Genomic DNA, 25,843 nt, shown 5'->3' with positions numbered 1-25,843 from the left:
AACATTATTATAATTTCTAATTCTGCTAATGAATTAATTTATTTGTATGTTTTTGCTTTTTTTTTTTTTTAAGTAATAGCATTAAAGTCAGTAAAACTGTACATCTTGAATGAATTCTGTGTTCATGGTTTCGTTTGTCCAGAGATTAGGATTTGGTGACTGTGGAAGATTTGGCAGCTGTGGTAGCGTGAGCTTTGACTGGCACGTTCTTCAGGCTTATTAGCACCTCTGTGTTGGAGTATTAGGATGTTTACTGCAACGCGAAGCTAATTGGTCACACACACACAAACCCACGCACCCACTCATGCACAAACATTTAGGAGGTCATTAATATGGTCGTTTAATTGTTAAATAAATAAGATATGCAAACAGTCCTGTTAGTCCCAGATAAAGATTTATAAACTCACACCCTGGAGAGAGACACATTGACACATCTGGTTCGGAGTTCAAGAGTTAATACTAAATCGAACCTGTCGTGAGTGTCTAATGGAGAGAGAGCGGAAAAGAGAGAGCTGTCTTTTAAACTGGGAAATTTAGTTGGTAATGAATTACCAGTAGCAGTTTTCTTAGGCCACTGTTTATACACACACAAATACTTTGACTTTCAGCACTCCCTTGATCAATAATCAGTCTTAATTCTTCCATTACATTTCTGTTTTTCTTTCCCTTATGTTTTCCCGGGAAAGGTGAAAGCAAACAGGAATTCCTGAATGAAAAGATAAACATACACACACATTAGCAGGCTAAACATGTTCGGGTTGAGCTGAGGAGAGGAGATGAGCTCTAGTTACTCAGGAATCTTGATGGCTGATCTCAGCTCTGCTATAAACTGTTTCCCAAAACCTCAAGCTGCCTCACTCTCCTGCCTACATAGGCAGCTGCCTTCTGAGGGAACGTCCTAATCACCTTGGAATGCTCTACATAGACAGAAACTTAAACACAGTAGACTCAACTTGCGTTAGTTTCAATATATTAGCATGTTGCTAAGCTAACAATTAAATAATCAATAGAAGCATACAAATACAGACAATAAATAACATATCCAATTTGTATGGGCTATTTTCAGCAACACTTTTCAGCATTGAAAGAAATTGCGTGTTTATTAATATATCCTGTTGCTTTGTCCACCATCTTGAAATTATTATTTATTTTTCACTGAGCTCACTCTTGGGAAAAAAGTACATATACTTTTAAAAAGACTACTTGGGTATTAATATATGCAATTAATTTACGAATATACTTAAGTGCAAACTGAAAGTAATGTTTTGAAACATTAAAATGCACGTTATTTACAATTAAATGAAAATATATTATGCTTCAAATTTATATTACATTTTACACATTTATTTTTGAGTTGTCGAATGTGTGTGTGTGTGTGTGTGTGTGTATTTATGTATTTAATTTAGTACATTTCAAAAATATTTACTTTTAAATGATTATTGATAATAATTGTTGAATTATAATCAGATGCTTTACGTATGTTTTAGTTTAATGCATCAATTAAGTGTACTTTAAACCATAAAACTATATTTTAAAATGTAAAGTACAATTATATTTTGTGTTATTACAAAATGTATAAAAAAAAGTGTGTTAAGTCATGAAAGTACACTTAAGTGGCCTTTTATTTCATTTAGATTATTCTATCTGCAAATAGTTTTTAAAAAACATACTTTTAAGTGCACATTCGGTACAATTAAGCGCCATTCACGTGGACAGCACAGGGCATTCTGGGATAAAGCACCATAATTTATGCCTTTTTATGAGTTTTGGAGCAGAGCAATAGATCCAGAAAGATATTGATTGGAGTCGGCAGTATGGATTGAATTCATCCTTTGTGTTAAACACAGTCTGTCATAGCTCTGACAGAGACTTCAACAGCTGCGTTCATGTATGTTTGTGTGTGTATGCGTGTGTGGCCTCCAGCGCCGTGCCTCGTTGCGTGCTGCGTCGTCCACATGGTTCTTGTTACAGATTGAAGGATGTTTGTTTTCTCTATTAGCGATTCTGTCCCATTATCAAGATCTCAGTCAGAAACCGCCTGCAACCACAATTCAATAAACACACGCACATATTTCACCCTCTCTTTTTATCTCTCTGTGTCTTTTCGTCTCATTCATGCATTCACGCACGCACACACACACGTTTCCCTACTTATCTAAATGTAAACATACCTGTTGTTTTTTTTATAAAATTATAACTAGCTAGCATTAAGTTCTTGATAAACTTTCCGTTCCTTTCTTCCCTTCCTCCTTAATTTATCATATTTCTCTTTCTCTCTTCCTGTATAAAGTTCTTGTTGGCCAACAGTTCATGCTTTTGAGTCCTTTAAGGGCTTAGAGTGTCTCGGGTGACAGGATGATGTGTAACAGGTGTGTGTGTGTGAGATTGTGGCGCTAACAGCCCCAATGACACCACTTAAAACATCCCCTTCAACTTCCTTTGGCATTACGCTCTTGCTCTGATATGTGCGTGTGATCCGTGTGTGTGTGTGTGAGAAGTGTGTGAAGCGTACTGTTAGGGAAATAAATGTGTGCTGGCATGTTTCTCAGGAAAGGATTGAAGTGGTTTTATATAGCAATAGACATGGTATAGAAATTAAACCGTAAAACTGACAAATATGAATGTATTGTTATATAAATATTTAAGGGTTTTTAGTATGTGTGGTCATACATTTTTTCTCCCTTTTTGCCCCCCAGGCAACCAGGGCCACACTAACATCTCATTGCTCCTCGCTGGGTGACAGTCTGAGGAAGGAGAATGAGTTAGCGCTCATCATAGATGGACAGACACTCAAATACGCCCTCTCTTTCGAAGTGCGTCAGTCCTTCCTCGACCTTGCACTGTCCTGCAAGGCCGTCATCTGCTGCAGGTACTGTATATAGACACAAACACCCATAAAAATGACGCATGTTCAACTTTTTTAACAAGATTTTCAAATGCATTAGTCTCAGTTTGCCCACCATATAATTGCATTGTTGTTAGGTAGAAACATTTAAGATATAAAAGGGATCTGCTTTTTATTTATTTTGGGTATTAATTCAGGTATTAGCATTGAACAGCTCTGTGTGTGTGTGTGTGTGTATGTGTGTAAGCCCCCCACCACCCCAAAATCTACCTTTATTTCTCAAAATGATAGATTTTACTCTGCTTGGATGTGCTTGTGTGTGCGTCTTCATGAAAGGTTGTGTCTTGCCCTGAGTGGCTTAATAACTGCTGAAAATAAGCACTTGGCTTCCGGAACAGAGAGGCTATGCGGAGGTAATGTAATACACTGAGCTCTGTGCAAATGTCAAACTAATGACTCACTTACTGTCATTATACACTCACACACACTCTCACACACCGGTAGACAATGCAGTCTTTCACATCACATTGTTGAGTACTGTAAATGTTTATCTGAACATAATCTGAATATAAATAAGCGTGCAGTGAGCCACAGACAGTTCTGATTTGATAATAAAGTGTGTTTCCATCTGTGAGAGGGAGTTGTTGACTTGCTGTTGCATGAAGTCCATATCCGGACTGTGGTCTCCAAGGCCCTACAAACCCCTGCAGCACCCCCCACACTGTCCCGAACCACACAAATCCTCCGACAACCAGCAGAGAGGAGCACAAACGTGTGTGTGTTGAAGAGAAAGTTTGCATCTGTGCGTGTGTGTGCGCTCCATGCATGGTTTCCTGAGTTCACACTCTGTTTGTTTAAAGAGCTGCTTTAACCTTCTTATTTTCTGCTCAATTCCACCATGAAGAACATTAGCCAGCCTTTTATCTGTCTACTGCCTCAGATCTCCCCCCGGCTCACTGTGATTTTGTGAGGTATAGAGTTATAGTGGAAAAAGGGTGGAATCGATCAACAAAATGACAAGAGAAAGTGCTTTGGGGGGGATTTGTCTTTTTTCGATTTTCGACTTTTATGAGTATACCATGCCCACGCTATTAGAGAGATCATACGTCTCTAGTAGCTCACACTTTTCTTGCCAATTTTGAAAACTTTGTTTTTGCAGCACTTCTAATGTTACGGGTGTCCTTTTGGTTAAGTATTTATGTTGTAGCATTTCTCATTTGTTGGGTAACAGCTGCTAAATTAATAAAAGTGAATGTATGTCAATGGTCATTCATTTTGTTGGAAATCATTATCAGATCCAACATCTTCTATTGGGAGATTATAAAAAAAATTTTTTTTACTATTATTTTGTTTTTCCAGAATATTGTAGATACCAATGGAGTTACCAAACTATGACTATGATCTGGATAATGACTGGATAATTAGAAACAATCCTTACAACAATACTTATGAAAAAAAAAAATATATATATATATATATATGTGTATGTATGTGTGTGTGTGTATTTGAATGTATGTGTACAACGTCTGGGCTAAAAGCTAATTATAAAGCTTCAGTTTAATAAAATGAAGTGTTTAATTTTACAATTTATTTCTTAAATACTGTTTTTTGTGACAGAACTTAAAGAAATAGTTCCTCTAAAAAGGCAAATTCTGTCATCAATTGCCATCACTTACTTACTGTAATGATCCAAACTCAAATTTTTTGTTCAATGAAGGTATTTTTAATATACTCTCATTATGTTTATCCATCCATTGATTCAAATCCATGCCTCATAATACATTTTTGTAGGATTTCTAATCAGGCGCTGAATAGAGTACCCATAAAAAGCTCTTTCAGCCAATGGAATCACTTTGCCATCCAAATTGTTCATGACACCAAACCTCTTGGTCACTTTGCACTTCTCTATTGCTGTCTAATGATGTTGTCACTTTAATGGACAGATTCAGACATTATTTACATGCATATAAAGCAGATTTTAGTCAATTGGGATGTTGTATAGTACTTGTTTCCTGGGATGTAACTTCTGTCATGTTTTTCTTTCAGGGTGTCTCCGTTGCAGAAGTCCGAGATTGTTGACATGGTGAAGAAGCATGTGAAGGCCATCACGCTGGCTATCGGAGACGGAGCTAACGATGTGGGCATGATACAGACGGCACACGTGGGAGTGGGCATCAGTGGGAACGAGGGCATGCAAGCCACCAACTCATCTGACTACTCTATAGCTCAGGTCTGACACACAAGCACACTCATGTAATTCATTATTCTGTGGCTCAGTCACACACACACACACACACACACACACACACACACACACACACACACACACACACACACACACATCTCATCTTTAAAAATGTAATTACACTACCACAACACAAAACACACAGCAGTCTTTTGCCCACAAGCGCTGTTGTATCCGGGTAGCTGCTCCTGCAGTAATGGATCACATGTGTTCCTGCGGGCAAACTAATTCTTCTCTCAACCTCGCTCTCTTTAGTTCTCATACCTGGAGAAGTTGTTATTGGTTCACGGGGCTTGGAGTTACAACCGGGTCACCAAATGCATCCTGTACTGCTTCTACAAGAATGTGGTTCTGTACATCATAGAGGTATGTACATAAATCGCAATGTGTAAGGGGTAGATCACTTAAAAATTTAAATTCTGTCATCATCTGTCATGTTTCCAACCTGTATGCTTTTCTTTCTTCTTTAAAACACAAAAGGAGATTTTAGACAGGAATTTCACACTTCCCTTTCCATACAGTGTGTTCCATGCTTTGTTTGAAAAGCAGAACAAACTGACTAAATAGTGCCAAGTCTGAAATTAATGATTCAAAAATCCTCTGGTATGTGTTTTGTTGTGAGATTTAATAGCAACAGCGGATGGCAGTATTTTCAGAAAATGTAAATTTCTCACACAAAGCTATAAAATGACTTCAGAAGGCTTGAAAGAAAACCTGGAAATATAAGGGAGATTTAAAATTGCTATTTCCAGGCATGGAGTATGTAATATTTGTGTGTGTGTGCGTGTGTGTGTGTGTGTGTGTGTGTGTGTGTGTGTATGTGTACAGTAAAGACCAAAAGTTTGGAAACATGACTATTTTTAATGTTTTTGAAAGAAGTTTCTTCTGCTCATCAAGCCTGCATTTATTTGATCAAAAACTCAGAAAAAACAGTAATATTGTGAAATATTATTACAACTTAAAATAATAGTTTTCTATTTGAATATACTTTAAAAAAATAATTTATTTCTGTGATGCAAAGCTGAATTTTTAGGATCATTATCACATGATCCTTTAGAAATCATTCTAATATGATGATTCATTATCAAAGTTGGAAACAGTTCTGCTGCTTAATATTTTTAGGATACTTTGATAATTAAATAGTAAAAAAAAAAAAAAAAAAAAAAACTATGTTTTTAAAATATAAATATTTAGTAATAACAATATACACTACTGGTCAGTAATTTGGGGTCAATAATTTTTTTTCTTTTTTTTAAATAAAATTAATACTTTTATTCAGCAAGGATGTGTTAAATTGATAAAAAGTGATAGTTAAGAAAATATATTATTAGAATATATATTATTAGAATTTTTTTTAATTTTGAATAAATGCAGTTCTTTTTAACCTTTTATTCATCAAATATATTAGACAGCAGAACTGTTTCCAACACTCATAATAAATCCGAATATTAGAATGATTTCTAAAGGATCATGTGATAGACTGGATGTTACATGTGACACTGAAGGCTGGAGTAATGATGCTGAAAATTCAGCTTTGCATCACAGGAATAAATTATTTTTTTAAAGTATATTCAAATAGAAAACTATTATTTTAAGTTGTAATAATATTTCACAATATTACTGTTTTTTCTGTATTTTTGATCAAATAAATGCAGGCTTGATGAGCAGAAGAAACTTCTTTCAAAAACATTAAAAATAGTAATGTTTCCAAACTTTTGGTCTGTACTGTATATATATATATATATATATATATATATATATATATATATATATATATATATATATATATATATATATATATTAGTGGTGGGCCGTTATCGCCGTTAACGTGCTGCGATTAACGTGAGACTCTTATCGGGCGATTAAAAAAAAAATATCGCCGTTAATCTATTCTTTGGGTTGGGTTGGGAGCTGGGTCTATACGAGCTATGATGACTTTCACCTTGATATTTTAGCACAGATGTATGCCTAACCGAATTGCACTGTAGGGGGCGAGAATGAGTCTTCGAACCTATGTGTATGCCTACTGTGAAATGACCACATCAAACGTGACGTGCTAACATGGATGCAGCTGAAGCGGCCGGGTTTGCTTCAGGGGAATATTTTTTTTTTTTACGAAACTTCCCAATGGAAACCTCGACAAGACGCACGCCTGTTTCACACATACTCTGTCTGCAGTGCGTACGTATGCAGTCCGTGTGCGTCTCGTATGTGGTGCTGAAGCAGCACGGACTCATACTCATTGTGCTTTCACACAGGACGCGTTTGCAGTCCGCTACTCGGTGTATGAACGATCGCTGCACTGCTGCAGACGCACCACTCCTGGAACACACCGACGGACTGCAACCGCGTGAGCGCTGGAATCCGTTAACATGGGAAATAAAAACCAAATACAAAATAAAGTCCAGGCCTGGTCCTCTCTCGTCCGTCACTGTCGTCGCTCCGGTTTTATATCCCTCCCTCTCCTCCGTAGGACTCCAGACCGGTGGGTCGAGCAGGTGTCACTCATTTCCAATCACTTCACCGGCCTCGCTCCTGTTCCCACGTCTCTCGGCCCCGCCCCACTCGTCACAAGGAGATGAGCCACTGGTCTAATGCACCACCTGGCTTGAGAAACCCTTTCTAAAAGACTTACTTTTAGTCATTATTTTATTTAGGTAGCACACATATTCTGAATGCCTTCGGCAGAATTCAAATGAGCCATTTTAGTTTAGATTAATCTAGATTAATTCCAAGATTACAGTGAGATTAATCTAGATTAAAAAAAATTATCTATGCCCACCTCTAATATATATATATATATATATACACACACACACACACACACACACACACACACACACACATATATGTATGTATATGTAAACACACACACACACACACACACACATATACATACACACACAAATATCAATATACATTGAATTTCAAGGAAGTCATACGTGTTTGGAATGACATGAGTGGAAGTGCATTTTTCATTTATTTTTGGGCAAACTTTTCTTTGCACAGCATAGTTTTGCCTTTGGAATGTTTTGAATGAGTTCAGATCACTTTTTAAAGAGAGTCATCAAATAAGCCCTGATCCACTTACACACAAACATGCTCACACACTTTTTTTTGTTTTTCTTCTCTTCTCATTTTGCTTGCCTTTTTTTCACACGACACCCTTGCGTACATTAAGTAGAATGCTTGCAGCTGTTTATGGAAGTGTTTGACAGTGATAAATGAGATGCCCCCTCTAGTCTCTGCTTTCCATCACACATACACATACACTCTCACAGACACAGACAAAGAGCCGCTGACCCCTATCTATAGTGGCTGGGTCCTTCCAGTTCAAAACTGCATACCAGATACACTGTCATCCAAGCACTCTGTAAGTGTGTGTTGTGTGTGCGCGCGCTAGGTAGAGTGTGAGCTTTACTGACAGGGTCACTGTTCTGTGTGCTGGAGCATTTGTCAGCTGTGCCACCCCCTAAAATGGCGGCAGGTGCAGAAAAGTGCCCCCTTCATTCACCCGAGGACCATATCTTTGTGTGTTGGAGTGTGTGTCGATGTGTGTGTGTTACAGGAAGAGCTGGGTAAAGGTTAAATGTTTAGATGTCTTTATATTTGTGGAACGTGATTGTCCATGCACATCTGCCCGTGTTTTGGGGATAGGGGCGTTTTAGGGTTCTCACTGGGGGATTAGCTTCCAGCAAAGAAGAGCTTTAAAGGTCAAAGTTCACATACTGTCTTTGTCTTCATAGCAGAGACATTGTGGGGGATGGACAGCAAGTGTACATGTGTATGAGTCAGTGTGTGTGTGTGTGTGTGTGGAGGCTTTTGTTTGTGTGAATTGACCTCTGCCTTGAGTTTGATGTTGTATCTTTGTAGTATTGTTTATCTTCACTTCTGTATTTTAAACACGCTTCCATCTCTCTTTTCTTCAGCTTTGGTTTGCGTTTGTAAATGGTTTCTCTGGACAGATCCTGTTTGAGAGGTGGTGCATTGGCCTGTATAATGTGGTACGTGTATGCGTGTCTGTCTTCATCTTTTTTACATTTTATAGTCAAACATTACATAAAAAATAGTTCGCTGCCTACCTGTGTAGCATTTTAAGGCACCAAAGGTACACTCCTGACAAGGGTTTGGCAGCATCCCATGTGTCATTTATAGAAAAAACTATCCCAGAATGCATTGAGGCAAATTATGTGAGAAAGTTCATCCAAGATAAATCATTTAATTTTAATGCTTTTGTGTCTTTTAATGTTTACCTGGTCAAAAATACAGTAAAAAGAATAATATTGTAGAATATTATTACAGTTTAAAATAACCGTTTTCTGTTTCAATATATTTTCAAATGCAATTCATTTGAATAAATAGAATAGGAATACAAAGTTTGAAAAAATAGCATGTACTGTATTTAAAATATAAACCTTTTGTAACATGCTAAATGTAATCCAATGCAATCAGAGCATTCCAAATCATGTTCAATTGTGGTTTGCGCTTTGGTTTAGATGCATTCTGTATATATATAATATACTGCAACACTTGAATGTTCATCTGTTTTTCAGATCTTTACTGCTCTTCCTCCTTTCACACTGGGGATAGTTGACCGGCCGTGCAGTCAGCAGAACATGCTACGATTCCCTCAGCTGTACCGCATCACACAGAACGCAGAAGGTTTTAACACTAAGGTACCAAGATTTCAGTAGTCGATACAAATGCACAAATTACTCATACTGACACTACAAATAGCTTGAGACTTATAAATCTGTCTGCAGTGAGTGTCAGACTGTTATGATGATCATAATGCTAGCCAACATCCTGTGTTATAATTGATCATAACCGTCTGATGTGGTTAGCAACATCAGCGTACTGTTTGACTTGAGACTTTCCCGTAGATAAACAGGAGTGCAAGAAACAGCTCTGCTTCCATCCAGATAATAATGAGATTCATGAAGCTGAAATAAGACAGTCATTCATTTATAGCTGGGGATCAGTGTTTGTGTGTGTGTTTGTGTGTGTTAGAGGTGATCTGGGGGACATTGCACTAGCTGTGCAGTTGCAGAGAAACTGTTTGTGTGGGCTGTGTGTATCTTGGCATTAGTTTGTCTTGACTGACTTTCCTCTTCTCCCGTTCCTGTTTTCTGTCCCTCCCTTCCTCTCTCTCTTTTCCAGGTCTTTTGGGGTCACTGTATAAATGCTCTCATTCACTCCATTATTCTCTTCTGGTTTCCACTCAAAGCTCTGGAGCACGGTAACTATCGCAAGCACTCGCTCGCACACACACACACACACACACACACATTTAGACCACTCCAGCTCGAGTGTGTAAACCTTTGAGCATATTTCATCGGCCTTTTTGTCTCTTCAGACACTCCGTTTGACAACGGCAACAGTGTTGACTACCTGTTTGTGGGGAACATCGTCTACACGGTGAGTTGTCAGCGTGGCATTTACTGCGCTGTAGCTCTCTGCCAGTGAGGTCACACATCATTTCCTTGCTAGTACTCTTATTCCATTCGTTGGCCGCCAGTGTTTACACTGTAAACTTGTTAATGTCTCTTTTTGCTGGTTATTCTTGAAAAAAGTTCTTGTGAAACTATCCCACAACTCAGAGTGGAAACGACAGGAACTCTGCAAGGAAACTGATCAGATACGACAAGACCGCTCAACATTGGCTTTAGTGGGCAGTTTATGACTCAAATTCTGCATTTCAAGTCTACCATTTATGTTTTATACAGTCATTTAACTTATTTATTGCTTGGAATGGTTCAGTTAGATATTTTTCTGGTCTCAAACTTCTGCATCAACTTTTGTGGTGCTAACTACATAACCTAAAAAAATAACAATAACATTTTGTAACATTTTAAAGAGTTTTTTTTTTTTTTTTTACTAAAAACTTAAAATATTAACTATTAATATATAATATATTAACTATAAAATATTAACTAATATATATAAATATATATATATATTAATATTAGTGGTGGGCATAGATGAATTTTTTTAATCTAGATTAATCTCACTGTGATCTTGAAATTAATCTAGATTAAAATGGGTCATTCGAATTCTGCCGAAGGCATTCAGAATATGTGTGTTACCCAAATAAAATTGACAAACAGTAAGTCTTTGAGATGGGGTTTATCAAGCTAGTATACGCACTGCAGACGGAGTATGTGTGAAACAGGCGTGAGCAGGGCCGTAGCTGGGGTCAGCGGGGACTGTTAAAACTACAAAGTAATTCAGTCAAGAGCAGTGAGTGATTTTCATTTTCATTTTCTTGGATTAAAGGCAGGGTAGGTAATACATGTATAAACAACTTTCTTCCAAATTTGTTTAAACTTTCTATATATATCAATGCATAATTAAAATGTAAGTACTCTGATAAAAAGAGTATAAAAATCGAGTGACTCTAGACCGTTTAATCTGTATTAAACACAGCTCATTATTTCCATTTCGGGACGAAACATAGGATTGGCTTAGGCGACTGTCACTCTCTCGCAACCATGGCAACCACCCTTTTGCCACACATGACCTGCCCACTTGCGCGTGCACGTTTGATTTGAGGAAACAGCACGTTTGATTCAACAGGCACGGATCCTAGGAATACCAAAACAATGGCAGAGAAACAGCAAGCAAAATCCACAGTACCAGCCTATGCAGTTAGTGAAGGCAAACCAGGCAAAAAAAGGAAGACAGTAACAGTACAAGAAAAGGCAATGAACAAAAAGTCTTTGGATAAACAAAGAAATAAACCCCGCGAGTTAAAATCGGCGTGGCTTTCCAGCGATGGCGAGAACTGAGGGAACTCAAGGGGCTGAAAAGTGACTCCTTGATGGCTTTATTTCTGCTGGACAGGTAAATCTTTCTTTTTGTATTTTGATCATACATTTTTTTTTTCATGAAGCATGTGTCATTAGCACACGTAGCTGCGTAATATAGCTAACATAACATTACTTAGCGAGCCATAGTAGAGGCTTTGGAAGGAGCCCAGAAGGGAGGGGGTGGAGTGAATGGAAATAATGAGCTGTCTTTAAAACAGTCGTGAGAGGTCTACAGTAACTCGATTTTTATACTTTCTTTTTCAGAGTACTTACATTTTAATTATGTATTGATATATAAATAAAGTTTAAACAAATTTGGAAAAAAAGTTGTTGTTTTTTACCTACCCTGCCTTTAACATTACAGCAGCCAGTAGCTAAATTAGGCGCAGTCACTTTAAGAGACGATGAACGCATCCAATATAATACACATCCCATTTTTTTCCTCAACTGTTTACTTTCACTTAAGAAATAACTGACAGTTTTTTCGAGCATAATTTCCAAGGTGGATATTTTGGCATAATTTGTATGTATTTGCTGGCACAAGAGCAAAAATAAGCAAATTCGATGTTCAAGTGTTTTGAGACTCCTTTCTCTGCGTGAGCTCTAAACACCAGAACACCGCAAGTACGGAATTGGGCTCTTTCACATCTTTTTGTTTGTTCAAACTGCGATTTGTATTTGTTCGTTCAGGTGCAGGAGGGGAGGGGAGGAGAAGAAGAGCTCGGTTCAGTGTTGCTGTCCGTGATACGCGGCTCTCGATCTCTCTCGTGCGCACCGAACACAGCACGCGAGAAACCAGCTACTCTGTTCAGCTTTTCCGTGTCTTGTTTTTGGATGCTTTAATGTTTAAATCGACAAGCGGTAAGGCTTAAAAACACGTGAAAAAGATAAGCTTTCGTGACGATGCGCAGCAGTGGCCCGTCAACTGTCCTGAGCATCTTTTTAGGCTGGCCTCAGCCAGTCGGTTATATAAAATATCAAGGTGAAAGTCATGATAGTTTGCTTAGTATAGACCCAGCTCCCAACCCAACTTTCAGAATAGATTAACGGCGATATTTTTTTATCGCCGATAAGCATCTCACGTTAACGCCGATAACGGCCCACCAGTAATATATATATATATAAATATATAAATATTTAAATAATAAACTTACTACTATTTGTTTGCCTGCATGTGTCATTTGACCATTAACCAACATCACAGAACCATGAACATGCAAATGTTTTCTTAAATTGTTGAAATATTAACTTAATATCAAGGGGTACTCAGGGGTTCAGCTCACAAAAAAGTTTGGGAATTCCTGATCTAAATAAATCAGATCAGTTTTAAAGGGATAGTTCATCCAAAAATGACAATTACCCCATGATTTACTCACCTTTAAACCATCCGAGTGTATATGACTTTCTTCTTTCAGACGAAGCCAATCATAGAGTTATATTAAAAAATATCCTGGCTCTTCCAAGGTTTATAATGGCAGTGAATGGGTGTTATTTTTCAATAGTTCAAAAGAAGTCTGAAAGAAAAAAGTCATATACCTAGGATGCCTTGAGCATGAGTAAATCACTGAGTAATTTTCATTTTTGCTTGAACACTCCCTGTATAGTAATGCTGGTTTATAAAATAAGTCCCTACGCCATCACATAGTTTTTTATGAGTTGTTCACATAGATCTTGTTCTTGTTGTTAAAACCTGGATGGAGTGCAACCTTAAAAGCACAATTCTCATTGCCCTTTAAAAATTTCACAAAATTGAAAGCAACTGCCAAAAATAACTTTATGCATGTAAAAAAATAACTGTTTACTACACAAAAATCTCATAATCCTAACATTGCTCATACCAGTGATTGAGGTTCAAAAATTGCCTTAAAGTCATTTGTTTTGTTACACAAGAGGCTTTAAAGATATACAACCCGAATTCCGGAAAAGTTGGGACGTTTTTTAAATTTTAATAAAATGAAAACTAAAGGAATTTCAAATCACATGAGCCAATATTTTATTCACAATAGAACATAGATAACATAGCAAATGTTTAAACTGAGAAATTTTACACTTTTATCCACTTAATTAGTGAATCACTCTCCAATCTGTGAAAGACTGCGTAAAAAAATTGTGGAAAACTTTAAAAACAATGTTCCTCAACGTCAAATTGCAAAGGCTTTGCAAATCTCATCATCTACAGTGCATAACATCATCAAAAGATTCAGAGAAACTGGAGAAATCTCTGTGCGTAAGGGACAAGGCCGGAGACCTTTATTGGATGCCCGTGGTCTTCGGGCTCTCAGACAACACTGTATCACTCATCGGCATGATTGTGTCAATGACATTACTAAATGGGCCCAGGAATACTTTCAGAAACCACTGTCGGTAAACACAATCCGCCGTGCCATCAGCAGATGCCAACTAAAGCTCTATCATGCAAAAAGGAAGCCATATGTGAACATGGTCCAGAAGCGCCGTCGTGTCCTGTGGGCCAAGGCTCATTTAAAATGAACTATTTCAAAGTGGAATAGTGTTTTATGGTCAGACGAGTCCAAATTTGACATTCTTGTTGGAAATCACGGACGCCGTGTCCGCCGGGCTAAAGAGGAGGGAGACCTTCCAGCATGTTATCAGCGTTCAGTTCAAAAGCCAGCATCTCTGATGGTATGGGGGTGCATAAGTGCATACGGTATGGGCAGCGTGCATGTTTTGGAAGGCTCTGTGAATGCTGAAAGGTATATAAAGGTTTTAGAGCAACATATGCTTCCCTCCAAACAACGTCTATTTCAGGGAAGGCCTTGTTTATTTCAGCAGGACAATGCAAAACTGTTATAACAACAGCAGCTATAACAACAGCATGGCTTCGTCGTAGAAGAGTCCGGGTGCTAACCTGGCCTGCCTGCAGTCCAGATCTTTCACCTATAGAGAACATTTGGCGCATCATTAAACGAAAAATACGTCAAAGACGACCACGAACTCTTCAGCAGCTGGAAATCTATATAAGGCAAAAATGGGACCAAATTCCAACAGCAAAACTCCAGCAACTCATAGCCTCAATGCCCAGACGTCTTCAAACTGTTTTGAGAAGAAAAGATGCTACACCATGGTAAACATGCCCCGTCCCAACTATTTTGAGACCTGTAGCAGAAATCAAAATTGAAATGAGCTCATTTTGTGCATAGAATTGTAAACTTTCTCAGTTTAAACATTTGCTATGTTATCTATGTTCTATTGTGAATAAAATATTGGCTCATGTGATTTGAAAGTCTTTTAGTTTTCATTTTATTAAAATTTAAAAAACGTCCCAACTTTTCCGGAATTCGGGTTGTAGCTGTGCAAGAAATGCAGAATTTTAGAGAGATGGTTCAGTGTACTAAGACTCTCTCAAACAAGTTGCATCTCTTAATTCATTCATTTTAAAGTCATAAAGAATTGGCAGTGAAAGAACCTATCTATAATTTATGTACAATAGAGTGAAATGGATTATTAAAAAACACAAAATTCCATAAAATATTCAAGTTAACACACAACAATTTGGTAACAAGTCTAGTTACGCTAGTTAACCAGTCTGAACCCAATTGATCTTAAATTTCAACAACTCTTTTTTTTTTATGTTTTTGCTTTAATTACGTGTTATCAAAGATCCAGTCAGTAAAGTAATTGTTAAGGCAAATAATTCATCATACAGAATCACTCTCATGAGTCTTTTAAACAAATTGCAGTCAGTTCATCATTTCATGAATCACACAATGCTGATCAGGCTTTGATTTGCATGCAGCCTGCACAGAAAATGCTCAGATGTGTCTCATTATATCACAGTATTTGTCCAAATCACATTAAATACAGACTGCAACCCCAAAAAAAACATCTCTAAATCACTACTATAACCTCTCCACTAGCCAGTCAGTGAACTGAATTTTACATATAGCTCTCTCTGTTGTTGTGTTGTGCTTTAGGCCGTCCATTATAAAAATGAGGCCGTGTATGTGTATGTGTGCAGCCCAGACTATTAAATACAGTACGTTGGGGTTTTTGGAGGCGATACTAGACGCTAGCCATTAAGACAGTAATGAATGAGTCCCTTGAGGAGTGAAGTCTTTGTGTGCTGGTATTTCTTTTCTGTTCCTCGCAGGCTTATGTGTGTGTGTGTGTGTGTGTGTGTGTGTATACGAGTGATTACTTTAAGGGCTAAATGTGTGTAATTGTGTTTTTAAGCAGTGTGTGTTGCTAGAGGCGATAGTAAGTCGATGCCTGTGTGAAAGCCTTCGTCTGTTTTTTTGAGTTGAGCGTTTTATCAGGATGATGAGTGCATATCATTACTGTTATTTATGACTCTCTCTCTCTCTCTCTCTCTCTCTCTCTCTCTCTCTCTGCAGTATGTAGTGGTTACTGTATGTCTAAAAGCTGGTATGGAGACTACAGCATGGACAAAGGTACGTCAGTCCCCATCCTTCAACACACACACACACACACACACACACTCCTCACCGTCTGCCATCTGAGATCAAAGCAATGAGCATATATCTGAAATAAAAGGATGTCACGTTTATACAATTTTAGAAGCAAATATACTTGAAATATATTCTTGTCTTGCCTTGATGTCTAAAAAAAGTCAAGTTAAGTGAGTTAAGTGAGAAAAAATATGTCATGGGCTAAGAAGACAGTATAGAACAATTTGCACTTGATAATGTGTCTAAGTTTCACTGCAAAAATAATTTTCTTTCTTAGTATTTTTGTCTTGTTTCCTGACAAAAATAACTTAAATCAAGACACATTTGCTTGAGAAGCAAAATGACTAAAGATCCACTTAAAACTAGTAAATCTAGTTTTCTGAAAAACGTATCAACATGAAATATGTTTATGCTTAAAATAAGAAATTCTTTTATAAAATCCCTTATTAACAAAAATAATTATATAAAGTCATTTTGCTTAATTTGAGAATTTTTTTTATATTTGTACTGAAAAAACATTTTTTTTACAAAGGCATTTTATGTGCCGTGTATAAAAGCATTGTTTGATGCATCAGATTTACTCCATTCCATTTGTTACGCTTGAATTGAAAGGAGATCACATTACATCACAACGCTTTGCACTTGACATGATGCAGCTAATTCTAAAGGAAGGTCATATAAATTCTGGGAAGTGCTTTAGATAGATGGGGAACATGCTGCTATGTCAGGACATTTCTCTGTCCTGCTGCCGTGTGTGTTGAGGAGACGTCCGTTCAGCTGTCCTCACACCAGATCTTGTGATGAAGTAGAGCGGTCTTGGAATTCACACGGTGTCCTTTACAGTTGAAGAAGTCTATATTCAGTGTGAAACTGACCATGGCCTGTTTTTCTCTTCTAGTTTTCTCATTTGGCTGTATGGGGCAGCATGGTGCTCTGGATGTTGTTTTTTGCCGTCTATTCTGCGATCTGGCCAACTATTCCTATAGCACCAGATATGTTGGGCCAGGTGAGTGCACAAATACACACACACCTACTCATGTTTGTGGTTTCTAACACAACTCCTGTATCTGACTGCTGCCCAGTGCCTGGACATCTTGCTCTCTGGGTGTTCTGTGTCAGATTTATGGTCCGCCGTCCCATTTCACAGTCTCCCTGCACCTGCCACACAGTCCCCCGAGCCCCTGGCTTTTACGGCCTATCCTGGAAGTGTTGAGTTAAGCGGGTGTGTTCGTTTGTGCAACACTACAGACGTCTGTGTGTATGAATGAGGAATACTCAAGAAAGGTTTTTTGCCCTGCCCTCACAGGGATATATACAGCATACACACAGTGGCTCTGTTCCATAACGTAAGTGAGTCGCCTCGCTCTCTGTTGCCAACATACGCTATAATATAATAGTGTATATTATAGTAACATGCCTCATGTATCATGGGAGACTTGACTCAACTGATAGAAATTGGAGACTGTTGTTAGCATTTTACTATGCTAACCGATCAACACACAAATAAGCATATCACTCCCAAAAATGGAATAAAATGTCTTTTTTTATTTATATAGATTGTTCAAATTTTTATTACATTTGTATTATCACCTTTTATTATTGCATTGCCATGTATTTAGAACCAACATTTCTCCTCTTCAAACATATATAAAACAATATATACATATTTTTTAAAAAATGATTCTTATTAAATTGTTTATGAGATTTTTATACATAATGAAATGAAAATATGTGTAGAAATTTTTTTTTTTTAATGTATGAATTTTTACTACAAAAATTACATATAAAACTAAAATGTACATTTTGTATTAATTATATTTATAATTAACATTTTATGTATTAATGCTATTCCTTAAATATGTAGAAAATATGATTATATATAGCATATTTAAAACATTATTATATACTTATTTATTTACTTGTAGAAATGTTTTATCTCATATACATATACATTTTAGTATTGTATAACATTCATAATTAGCATTTCTCTTAAAAAAGACCACCCTTCCAAAAATTATATGTACATGTGGAACAAAATAAATAAATATTAAGAAAAGATAAAATTTGTATTGAAATTTAAATGTATTATGAATATTTGTTAGATAAAAAAGAATGTTTTATTACAATTTACACATTAACAGATTTTAGTATTATCACATTTTAGTAATAATACAAATTTGAGTGTTATTTCTATAATTGTTTTTTTTTTTTTTTGTCCAACATCTTGGATATTTTACAGAGTAATATTTCAGTTCTTTCAGGGATTGTAATACATACATCTCAGGAGGCAGCATAATTGAAAGTGTGCCTACGGTGCCCTAAAATGCTACACATGGGGGCGACTCAATAGATTTTTGAACAAAGCTAGTGTGTGCATGCTTTGGGAGTGTGTAGCGGTCGGGGGTTGGATAGAGCTCTCTGAAGCCCCTGGCCCATTAATTCGATTTGTGTCAGAAATCAGGAATGTGCTCGAGTATCACCACAGCTGCTCTCTGAGAGAGAGAGAGAGATGGGACATCCCTCGCTCTTTACCCTGCAGCGTTGGCTTTATTTTCCCCTCTCCGTCCAGCCGTTCATTTTTTAATCTCTCCATCTCTTCGTGCAGGCCAAGCTGGGAGCACACATTGCATGTTTTTCCAGCACTGTATATCAGTCTGTGTATTTTTGTGCGTCTGCATGTCTGAGAATTCGGGAGGGTTGGTCTGGGGGGAGTATGTGCAGCTGTTGCAAGAGGACGGCGTCTAATGGTTTTCGGAGTCTAGTAGATTTCATCGGTGACATCAGCTGTGGAGGATCCTTAAATCTGGGATCCCTTGACTGCACACCGTGAAGTTTTCTTCTGTCTGTTAAATTAACATTAAAAGTCACTTCAGAAAAATATTCTCCTGGAAAAGTTTTTTCAATCAGATCGATTAATACTACTAAAGTGGAACAAATGCAATGCTCTCATACTAAAATATGATTATCCATAGATTGATATATCAGCTATCAACCAGCTGACATCGGCTGTATTGATATTTACATTAAATTACATAAGTGAGACTTTAGTGTCCAAAAAAATATTATATACTGTATACATTTTATTTAATGTTAAATAATTATATATTAAATAATATTAATATATTAATAAATAAAATTCAATAAAATATATAAATTGATAAATAGAAATAGTGTGTGTGAAATTGCATCTTTAAAATGCAATTTCACACACACACACACATTTTATATATATATATATATATATATATTTATATAGTGTATAGATATATGTATAGATATATCCAGTGTATAGATATATTTTGTGTATATATGATGGGTTTATACAGGTTAGAACAGTTGTTTTGAGTAGAATAGAACAGAATAGAATTTAACAGAATACATCATTTATTTGTCCTCAGAGAAGAAATTAATTTTCACAGTCAGTGTGCATAAAACACAAAGACAACTGCACAGTACATATGAACTTATCACAATACAATAATAATAAATAAATTAATTAATTTTAAAAAATTAAAGCGCGTATAATGATGGCTGTTTTCCTGTGTGTTTAAAGCACATATAGCTATAGGAATAAAGCTCTTACTATACTTAGTCTTCCTGCACATAGGTAATGTATAGTATTAGTCATTACATATTGCTTGCTTTAAGAAGTGACTCATTAGGGTGGAAAAAGACACTTCTAATTGGGCCATTAAACAGAGACTGGGAGGAAGAACTAGAACAAACAGTAGACCGTAGCGATAGGCAAACGTGGTAATTGAACTCTCACAGGTCAGAGGTGACTCAGTCAGTCAACAGCTGTTGCAAGGAGAGGGAAATCCAGCATTGATTGTGTGCTGTGAGGTTTGCAGAGCATTGATTTCAAATGGATGATCTGTTTCTCTTTGTTTTAGGCTGGCAGGGTGATGCAGTGCTGGAGCTTCTGGCTGGGCCTGATACTGGTGCCAACAGCATGTTTACTCAAAGATGTGGTGTGGAATGCGTGAGTAATGTACCACACACATACACGCATCAGTGTATTTATAGAAAAAATACAGAGCGATTTCACATGATATGTTAGTCACTCACATAAACAGTCTGAAAGTTTCTCGGTTTGTCTTGCTTATGTATGTCTGCATGCAGAGGACGGCGCACAGTGAGGAAGTCTCTTTTAGAGGAGGTGCAGGAACTGGAAGCTCGGGCTGTGGACCCTGGGGCAGCTGTCCTCAGAGATGCCAGCGGCCGCAGGTATGTCCCTGAATATGCCTTGATGTATTCCCGCCTTTCTATAAACTCCCCTGTAATACCTCAGGCTGATTTACAAGTTGTTTTAATATAGATTCAGGCAAATGCATCATTTTTTTTGGTTATGTTTTTTATATGTTTAATACTAACTGTAATGAAAGTGACTGAACGCAGGCAGCAACCTCATACAAACAGCAAAGTATATATGCTAGAGAATATAAAACACAATACTTGAAGAGTAAATATAAATAGTATCATAGGACACAATAAAAATAAGTAAAATAGACAACAACAAAAAAAGATTCTCTTGCTTTGTCCATCACCTTTTTTCACTTAAATGTAAATATTTTAAATAATTCATTAATAATAATTGTAATAATGTATTATTATTATTATTATCACTAATATATATAAGTATATATAATTGATCATTATTGACCATTTCTACTTACATTTTTTACATTTATATTAAGAAATTTCTGACGATTAATTAAATATGCGATTTTCTAGTAATGAAATTAATTTACAATGACATTTTGTTGAAAATACATTTTAAATAGCCACTTTTTTTCATTTGCTTTGCTTGTTGCAATACATTGTTGCTTTCTCTGTGAACAGTACATGCAATGATACTCTACAATTTGTCACAAAGAAGGTATCTTTTTGAAACTGCTTTAAAATGTCTTCAAAGGAAGCTCACTAGGTTTTGGACCTGATTGATTGTGTTCAGGATTTATGTCCTAAAGTAGTTTTTGAATTAGTTTGTGGATGCGTGTCTGTGAAAGAGACTGCATTTGTGTTCATTGCGATCCACTAACTCTTGCCTGAACACCCACAGGCCCAATGCTGAGGATTCATAGACTCATAGAGTCAAAGGCAGGCATGTGCAGGTAGAACCAGCTGCCTCAATCTCTCTGTAGGATATGCAGTGACCTGTTTCCTCCTTCCCTCAACCTTCCTATGTTCACCATCATCATCATCTTTCTTTTACTTTTCTCTTTCCATTTCACGTTCCATCTATGTCAGGCGGCTGTGAGCTGGTCAGGTTTGCCTAGCTATAAGCACTGGGTGTGTGTAGTTTCCTTAAGATCGTAGCTCTTTGCATGTGTTTGTTTTCATACTGTGTGTTTGTGGTTTTGAGGATGACTGCGTGGAGCGATTGCATGGATTTAACAGTTTAGCCCAGAGATATTACTCTACATTTTGCATTTGGTGCACAGCCCTGTATGAGACAGGATTTGGCAGACAGAGGTGTGGTCTCATGCTATTTTTTTTGTAATACCTTAGAGTTTTTCGTGGTCTTTAGTCCGCTAATTTATGGCCAGGGAGTTGACAGAATGGACTTCTAATCACAGGGATGTTGGCCATAAGCCCTGTTTGGGTTTACCCCGTCATTCCCCCAGAGCAGAACACTTAACCTCATTTGTTTCAGTAAATATCCAGCTGTAAAAAGCATAATGGTTGTAAGTCATCCTGAACGAGTGTAGAAATCCGCTGAATGATTAAACGGCAGCTTCAATTCGGCATCATTGGGCGGAGGCTGACACAATTGAAGAGTATATCAGGCGTTTACATTTGCAGTTTTGTTTACCCAAAAAGACCTCAACTAGCCCTGCCGGACAAAAGCAAAGTATTTTCCAAACTCTAAGCCAAGCCTGGACTCATACGTGAGGGGGCGGTTTGAGGAAAATAAGTTATTGAAAATTTGATTAATCAAAACAGCTGTCTGATATTCCAAGGATTGTCCACGTTCCAGAGGAAGAAAGAGCTCCGGTTACCAGCAAGCCTATGCGTCATTCCATACTTTTATTTCTATATTTATCCATTCATCACCCCCGTCTTTCAACCGGTCGTCTGTTTTGCAGACATAGTTTTCATTGGCTGATGTTTTGCCATATCTCATATACATGTACAGAATTCTTTACAACGCAACCATATGAATGCCACGTCCTTCCCAATGATAACAGTGCAAACGGTCCCCTTCGTAGCACAATATGAGCTTGAGGTGTAACCTTGAGAAGTTTGGCCTCCCTCCATAACAACTGGTTTTCGGATCACTCTTTCTTTTATGGATGAGGGGAAAGATCACTTTCAGCTGATTTACAGGGAAACATCGTACTCTGATTGTTCTACATGGAACGTTTTTATCAAAGATGGGGTCAGGTTCCTTTGATTCCTCTTCATTCCGAAACTGACTGCACAATGGAGTCAGATTCAGTTTCCAGGATTGAAATTTTGCCATTTAATTAAGTAACCACAGACTTCTTTATTGGCTGCATTAATTTAAGATTAAAGAGCTTTTGAATACTTCTAATATTGATCGATTTTGTTTTGAAAGATTGGAAAGCTTGAGGATTTAGTGCTGTGGAAATATTCGAGGAGATGTTTTTGGAGTTTAATGTTTAGGAGTGCTAAGGGAAGCCATTTCTTTGAATTGTGAGAGTATGTGGGTGTTAATGTGTGTTCTGCTCGAGTGAGTATCATTAAGAGTATGTGTTGTTTGCCAGGATGGCCACGCAGCAGAGTAGAGGACTGTGTTATTGAAATGCATGTGATTTTGACCTCTAGCTGTCAAGTGTGTACTGCCCTGATCAGCAGAATGCATTTTTCATGTTTGAAAATACAAGAGGCACCACACTGCCTTTCTTTTTTTAATTTACATTTTTTTACTTCAGGCACTGAAGTGCTCCTACAAATACACTAGACGCAACAGGTGGATAAAATGCGAGGTGCCCAAGGCACATAAACAGCGTGCAAATCACTGCCAAAAGAAAACAATTAAAGAAATGATTAAAGGTGCCTCAGATTGCAAAAAAGCGTTCTGTCTGATCGGGGCCTAAATGTGCTGTGATTGGTGGCTTAACTCATCTGTCTCTGTCGGTCCAGTCTGAACGAGCGTGCCCACCTGTTGACAAGGGTCTTCAGGAAAACGCCTTCCAGCGTGGGACGCTCAAACTCTGTGCAGCAGACCGTGTCACGTAAGTGCATGTTCCTCTTGTGCCTTTTTTTACACTTCATACCCACTGACATCTGCAGAACCTGCATGACTGCAACAGAGCCGACAGCCTCATGAGTTTCTTGTCCGAACTAATGAAAAAATAACTTTGATTAATCAGATAAAAGTTTAATTTTCTGTATCATAAGTTTTCCACAAAATCCAAGTTTGAAAGTTTTTGTTAGGGATAAAAACACATTTTTATGTTTGCACTTATTTGAAAATACAATTTTTTTGTAACATAATGAATGTCTTTACTATGACTGTTAATGTGTACTGGTTGAATAAAATTATCAATTTATTTAAAAAGAAAAAAAAGTTACTGACCTCAAACTGTTGAACAGTAGTGTAAATATATTAGATCTATATGTATATGTGTGTGTGTATGTGTGTGTGAGTGTGTATATATGGTTTTAAACTATCCATTTAAACTTTAAACATAAAATGCTAATATAGAAATGTTATATTATAAATTGTTAAATCTCAGTTTTACAGTTGCAACATCATGGCTTTCATTTTCAGACCCACTTGAATTATTATCAGTGTTATCTATTCGCCACTGCCGCCCTAATATGAAGTATCAATTAAATATTGTGAGAAAAATAACTATATCGACAGCACAGCTGTACAGTGTGTGCTTTGATTTCCACACATGCAAATATCCCTATAATAAAGGCTAACTATTGTTTTCTCTCTCTCTCTCTCCCAATAGATGGATATGCGTTCTCACAGGAAGAGCATGGTGTGGTGTCTCAGTCCCAGGTTGTTCGCTCCTACGACACCACCCGTCAGCGGCCCAGTCTGTAGCTGTAGCTACAGCGACAGCTGGTAGAGACTTTAATGACAACTGTGCTGAGTGATCCTGCTGTGGCCTTTAAGCTGAACTAAACTGAACTGGGCACAGCTAGCACAGCATTCGGCCGTGCTACATAACACACCGCCTCCCAATGAGGGACTGGATTTACGGGAAACAGAGGGCTGGGTTGAGTTGGGCGGGCATATTCTCACACCGAAACGGCCAGTTGAAATGCACTAGACATGAATGGACAGGCGAAAGGAGCCAAGTAGCATCCAGAAACGGAAGCCAGAGACAATGGTGTCTGTATCACGAGTCACAAGATTGCTGCATTTGGTTATATATCGTGTAGGTGCGTGTTTGCATCTGCCCTTTCATGTTATGTGAGCGTATATATATAGAAGGATGTGCATATTGCTTGTCTGTTGCACTCGCTCTTATCTGTCATATGTGTGCTGGTTGTGGGGCGGCTTTTTGCGCTTCTCAGTGTGTCTGCATGTGTGTGCTTTTGTTAAGTCCTAGCATCTGCATCTCCAGAGATCGGAGTTTGGCGTTTCTGTCATCACCACGGCGATGCAGGAGGGGAGGCCACTCTAAACAAACACAAAACAGCCACCCACATGCATACACTCTTTCTGGAGGAATGCCCATTGCAGACCTGAGATGGGGGAGGTGTGGCTTACAGATGCCGCAGACACACGCATGTACCGTTCCCATCCAGTGAGGCTGCCAAAACACACAGCGATTCCACAGGAGGCGGAACCCCCACCCTGCAGCATGAAGCTTCCCAGCTTACCACACACACACAAATACACCTTCTCTCGCTCTCAGTCTCACCTAATCTTCTACTTAAGGGCGGCCTCTGTATTTTAGAGCTCATGTTCTCTCCGTCTGCGCCTCTCTTTTATTCTCTCTCTTTTTCCAGATCAGCAATCTCCATGTCTCCTTGTTCTCTTGGTCTAGTTATCCTTTCATTCCCTCTCTGTTCCAGTCGGTGGCCGCTGTGGATCACAGCTGTAGCTTTTGTGTTGTCTGCTTTCACTCAACCTGTCGGATTTCTGGACTGATTTGTCAAATAAACTGGACTTGTGACTCTGTCATTCTCTTTTTCAGCCTTATATTTGCCATGTTATTGTTGTCCTCTAGTGTAAGATAATATGATTTTTCAGTTTAAATTTGTTGATTCAAACCTGTATGACTTACTTTCTTCTATAGAACAAAAAAGGAGGAATTAAAGATGTTCATGCCACTCTTTTGTGCAATGAAAGTATATGGTGAGCAGGAGCTATTATGTACACTAGTCAACATTTGAAGTTGTTCAAAACCTTTCATCAAAGTTGTCCTAAAGCTTAAAGCTTAAAACTTTGATTAACTTTTTAGATCCATTTCAAATGTTGACTACTGTATATCATTTTTATATTTTAATTTGATATTTTCTATTATTCTAGTTTCTAGAAGTTTTCATTTTAGTTAAATATTGTCATTTTCATTTTTGCTTT

The 25,843-nt window shown here is 37.5% G+C and overlaps 1 protein-coding gene across 8 annotated transcripts in view; it reads left to right on the top strand.

The window, feature by feature from the left end:
• Positions 1–25,444, top strand: part of LOC132123966 (phospholipid-transporting ATPase IB-like) — a 55,779-nt gene extending 30,335 nt beyond the window's left edge. For all 8 annotated transcript variants that reach the window (XM_059534658.1, XM_059534659.1, XM_059534660.1 and 5 more), the window contains 13 exons: positions 2,697–2,869; positions 4,892–5,075; positions 5,346–5,456; positions 9,020–9,094; positions 9,644–9,766; positions 10,251–10,329; positions 10,447–10,508; positions 16,255–16,311; positions 17,228–17,335; positions 20,223–20,311; positions 20,452–20,556; positions 23,440–23,531; positions 24,261–25,444. In XM_059534658.1, the coding sequence (XP_059390641.1) occupies positions 2,697–2,869; positions 4,892–5,075; positions 5,346–5,456; positions 9,020–9,094; positions 9,644–9,766; positions 10,251–10,329; positions 10,447–10,508; positions 16,255–16,311; positions 17,228–17,335; positions 20,223–20,311; positions 20,452–20,556; positions 23,440–23,531; positions 24,261–24,355 (1,353 nt within the window). In that variant the 3' untranslated portion in view covers positions 24,356–25,444. The remainder of the gene's footprint in view (positions 1–2,696; positions 2,870–4,891; positions 5,076–5,345; positions 5,457–9,019; positions 9,095–9,643; positions 9,767–10,250; positions 10,330–10,446; positions 10,509–16,254; positions 16,312–17,227; positions 17,336–20,222; positions 20,312–20,451; positions 20,557–23,439; positions 23,532–24,260) is intronic.
• The last annotated feature ends 399 nt before the right edge of the window (positions 25,445–25,843 follow it).

The sequence above is a fragment of the Carassius carassius genome, chromosome 42 (genome assembly GCF_963082965.1).
Source record: "Carassius carassius chromosome 42, fCarCar2.1, whole genome shotgun sequence".
Classification (NCBI taxonomy): Eukaryota; Metazoa; Chordata; class Actinopteri; order Cypriniformes; family Cyprinidae; genus Carassius; species Carassius carassius.
The sequence above is the reverse complement of the archived record's forward strand: the minus strand, read 5'-3'. Positions and strand labels throughout refer to the sequence as shown.